General features: G+C 34.4%; 1 protein-coding gene across 1 annotated transcript; it reads right to left on the reverse strand.

The window, feature by feature from the left end:
• Window positions 1-725: 725 nt before the first annotated feature.
• Window positions 726-2975, reverse strand: LOC126973609 (uncharacterized). Its single transcript, XM_050820947.1, has 2 exons — window positions 2680-2975; window positions 726-1647 (listed from the first exon to the last, which is right to left on the reverse strand). The coding sequence occupies exons 1-2, from the start codon at window positions 2973-2975 to the stop codon at window positions 750-752; spliced, it is 1194 nt and encodes a 397-aa protein (XP_050676904.1). The 3' UTR covers window positions 726-749.
• Between the last annotated feature and the right edge of the window lie 1837 nt (window positions 2976-4812).

Raw genomic sequence — 4812 nt, forward strand, 5'->3', positions numbered from 1 at the left:
AGACATCCTTGTGTCCATATTTCTATTTTTACTTTATCTACTTTATGTTTAAGGATGTATCTGTATTTGTTTCCAAATAAATAAATAAATTAAGATTTATTGCGATGACCTGGGAGGAATTATGGGGTTGATTTTGCATAAAATTAGTAACGGGCAGTTAGTATCAAATATTTGCATGCCAGGGGCAAGTTACTATCGAATTATAAAAAGAATTCTGAGGGCGCGTTCCCACCGTGTCGTGACGACAGATAATCGTGTAGTTTTAAGTGTCGTGGCTTATATGTTTAAATGGAGGTGTTCACATTTAGAACGACACAATTTACTGTCGTCTACGACAGTTTTTGCAGTGACGACACTTTGTCGTGACAGTGGGAACGGCAAGCACGACAGTCGTAAAACGATAAAAAAATCGTGGACGGCAACTCTATGTAGACCACGTGTTTTCCCTTCCCTCTCGCACCCGCGCGCCCCTCGCGTCTGTACTTGGTTTACTTTGTGCGTGTTAGAACTTGTCAGACTCCTGCGCATGGTGGACGTATAACAATGGCTAATAATATAACACCGGAAGTTTTAATTCCACTTGTGGAACAAAGGGCTGTCCTTTGGGACAAAACTTTAGACATTTATAAAGACAAAGGTTTGAAATTAGCCGCGTGGAGAGAAATTTGTTGCGTTTTTGAACCTAATTTTGACAAGTTGGAGGAAAAGGAAAGAAAAGATTTCGGTAAGTTTCTGAAACTTTTTATTTATTATGATACGTGTGCTGTAATGTTTTGCCAAGGTACGGAGCCTATTTCAGATACAAAATAGTCGGAAAATTGTAAGCGCACTGCGTTTCCACCACCTTCGTTTGGACGCAGCTGTGTTGCAGGCATGTTTACCAGGGGCATAACGGTTGGGGTATTCTCCAAGTATATAGCGTCTTTTCTTATTAAAAAATTATGTAATACCGTACAAGCCTTTACAACTTCAATAGCTGTTTCTGCACATACATCCAATGGTCTATGCAAGATCCTCCATTTATTGGATAAGATACCAAAAGTGCATTCAACATATCTTCTCGCGCGGCTTAGACGGTAATTAAATATCTTTTTCTTATTGTCTAAATGAGTACCGCCATAAGGTCGCAATAAATTTTGTGACAATGTAAAGGCTTCGTCTCCAACAAATACATATGGTATTTCTTCTTGCATATTTTCGTGTAAGGGCGTGGGTCTTGGTATATTTAAAGTACCATCATTTAGTTTCTTCCAAAAATTGGATTGTTTTAGGATAGATGAATCACACTCTTTTCCGTATGAACCAATACTAACGTAAATGAAACGGTATTCTGAATCAACAATTGCAAATAAAATAAAAGAAAAATAATCCTTATAGTTAAAAAACATAGAACCACTATTTATTGGCTTTGTAATCCTTATGTGCTTGCCGTCCAGCGCACCGAGGCAATGAGGAAAATTTGCTTTCGTTTTAAAAGCTTCAGCGATCGCTTTCCATTCTTCTTCGGTATTGGGCAACTTTAAATATTCTGCACTTAATACGCTCCAAATAACAGAACACGTTTCTTTGATTATTTTGCTGATGGTTGACATTCCCACTCTAAAATTATAATGCAGTTGTTTAAACGAACATCCCGACGCCAAATATCTGTAAATAAATACAACAGCTATTATAATACGCTTATATTCGAGGACCAATGCCCTAACATTATAATTATGTATAAACATATAATCAGTCTAATACGTAGTCCCTTACTTGTTCACGGAAACATCCGGGGATACTAGTGGAAAAACTCGATCTTAGTATAGTTTTTTAAACTCTGAAAAACGTGCAGATGTTTGCATGAACAATAATTTGACTACGTATTAGACTGATTATATGTTAATACATATAATGTTAAATCTATACACAAACAAATTTTAATTTTAAGTCTATTTTACTTTTACAGCTACACAGATATCTACAAAGTGGACACATATTCGAGATGCATTTATGAGATCCCTGAAAAATGAAAAAGAAAAAAAGCGATCTGGTGCAGGCGCAAAAACTACTAAGCCGTATGTTTATAAGAATCAGCTGTCTTTTTTATTAAAAGTTACTGAGCCCCGTATGACCTCTGATTCATCTAATGAGCCTAATAATTCTATATCTGATACATTAAGTGATGCAGCACCTTCTACTCAAAAGAAAACTAAGACTGACACATTAGATGATAAAATGTCACAATTTCTAGATTATAAATTAAATAATCAAGAACACCCACATGTGTCCTTTATTAAAGGAATTTTACCATCTTTGGCATCATTCGACAATGATGAAAATTTTGAATTCCAAACGGGTATTATGCAACTGATTGAAAAAATTAAAAAGAAACGCCTTCGTAATAATTTATATGATACTTATGCAAACTATGGTGACTATCAAAACCATTTATCACAACCGACAGGATATTTTACACAAGATCCAGGTGCATCAACTTCGACTAGCAATCAAGTTATGGAACCGGCTTCATCACCAAATTCAGTCTATACTAATTTGTCTGATAGCACACAAGATTCTTTTAATTTTGACAATATATAATTTAAAGATGTCTTTACTTATAAAACGTGTAACTCTAAAATAAATCTCTAAATAAATAAATGTATAAATTAATAAAGAATTTTCATTTTATTTACTTACCTTAAAGTTATCACTAGTCTTTCTTCGGCACTTATACAATTTCTGAAATGTGTGTTTTCTCTTCTAAGATTGTCTGCAAGTCGTACCAGTAGGCTATCAAAGGTGGTGACAGTCATTCTTAAATACTCATAAAACTTTCCATCATCACTTTTTAATTCTTCTATATAACTCTGACATAATCCTAATGGAATTCTTTTCATTAACATTGGATGTACCCAGTACTTTCTTTTCATTGCTTGCTTCATTTTCCTTCTTTTCAAAAAGAAATACATTATTAAAATTTCATCTTCGTCCATTGAACTCAGGAGAGTAAACGCACTAGTAATCACCAAGCGAACGCAGAGGCGACTAGATTTGTAGCTTGCTGATGATGCGAGCGATCTGAGCGATCCAATGGGAACAGCTAGATACGACAGTCGCTAAACGATAAAAAATGTTGACGACAAACAATCGTTATAATGGGAACAGGTAGAGACGACAGTCGTCGAACGATAAATTAGTCGTTACGACATAGTGGGAACGCGCCCTTAGTGATACTAACTGCTCTAATACTTCTATTATTATTATGATTGGGAGAAGAGGAAATTGAAATAAAAAGGTGCTACAAAATTATATAATGAATTAAATAGCTTAAAAATAGAAAATCTTATAATATTCACACTGCCATACATGACTGATTTGCCACAGGAAAACAAAATAAGACATAATTTGAACAAAATGTTAACTATGTGACATATAATGGTAATTTACTACGTAGTAACATCCACATAATTGATATTAATAATATAATAAATAACAAATATAAAATATTGACATTTGATAGGTTACAACTATCATTTTTTTTATAAAAGACAGATAGATTTTATTTCAGATTAACATAAATGATGACACTTTGCCACAGTTTGAAACTTATTTGGTATCTAAGGTGAGTAGATATTATTTAAATAAAGCAGAGATAGCCTCGTTAGTAGGTTTTCATTGATGTACACATTTTAGCCATTAAATATACTGCTTTAATGGTGAAGGAAAATATTGTGAGGAAACCTGCATGTCGGAGAGTTCTCCATTATGTTGGAAAGTATCTTGGCCAGCAATGTGGAGTATAGTCTCAACCCTTTCCATTTCGAGTGCAAAGCAATGCTAATGGGTTAATGATGATGATTAATAAATTTCATTGAATTATAAAATATACCTACATACCGAATTTTGTTAATTAAACAGAGTTAATGTTATTTAACACATTCAGTGCCATTGACACGCCTAGAGTGTCCACACTAATTCTTATCTGCATGCCGCCAGCACGCCGGGCGTGCTCACCGTTTTTCATCTATATCTCAAAGATTAGACAATATTATTGTCCGAAAGACTCTGAGCATAAACTTTCTGCCGTAAGCTAAAGTATTCTGAAGTGGTTCCAGGATCTGATATTTTTTTAAGGTTCATCAAAAATAATCTATTATGTAATGCCGCGAACATACCAGGCGTGTTCATCTCCAGCAGTTCTCAATCTTTTATATTATTAGGTCAATTTACTACATTTATAATGCCAATAATAAAATATAGAATATTTTTTATAAGTTATCATTTATTTTATTCCTTGGCACTTAGGTTGAACAAAAAAGATAAAATAAATTGCATAAAATATTTACCTATAATGTACCCCTTTAGGTACCTAATTATAAACGCTTATCAGCTGTTGTGTAACTCGGATCTGTTTCCTTCTCTCTCTTTCACCAATATCTTTTCATTCATCGGAAGAAGACAAAACCCTGCCCAGGATCTATTCCAATGTTATAAAGCTGAAGAGTTTGTTTGTTTGGTTGAACGCGCTAATCTCAGGAATAACTGGGCCCATTTGAAAAAATCTTTCGGTGTTTGATAGCACATTTATTGAGGAAGGCTATAGGCTACTTTTTATCCCTAAAAAGTAAATGGTTCCCGTAAGACGTGGGTAAAACCGCGGGGCACTGCTAATATTAGATACGTTTGGCGATCGTTTATAAATAAAGTCCCTAGTAGGAATACCATTTACTTCAGTTGCTTGCCAATTATTTTTTTGGTAATAAAACAAACCCGAGTGTCATAAAAAGATTAGGTGAGCCGCACATTGGGACGTTACCATGCCTGCCGTAA

The sequence above is a fragment of the Leptidea sinapis genome, chromosome 29 (genome assembly GCF_905404315.1).
Source record: "Leptidea sinapis chromosome 29, ilLepSina1.1, whole genome shotgun sequence".
Lineage (NCBI taxonomy): Eukaryota > Metazoa > Arthropoda > Insecta > Lepidoptera > Pieridae > Leptidea > Leptidea sinapis.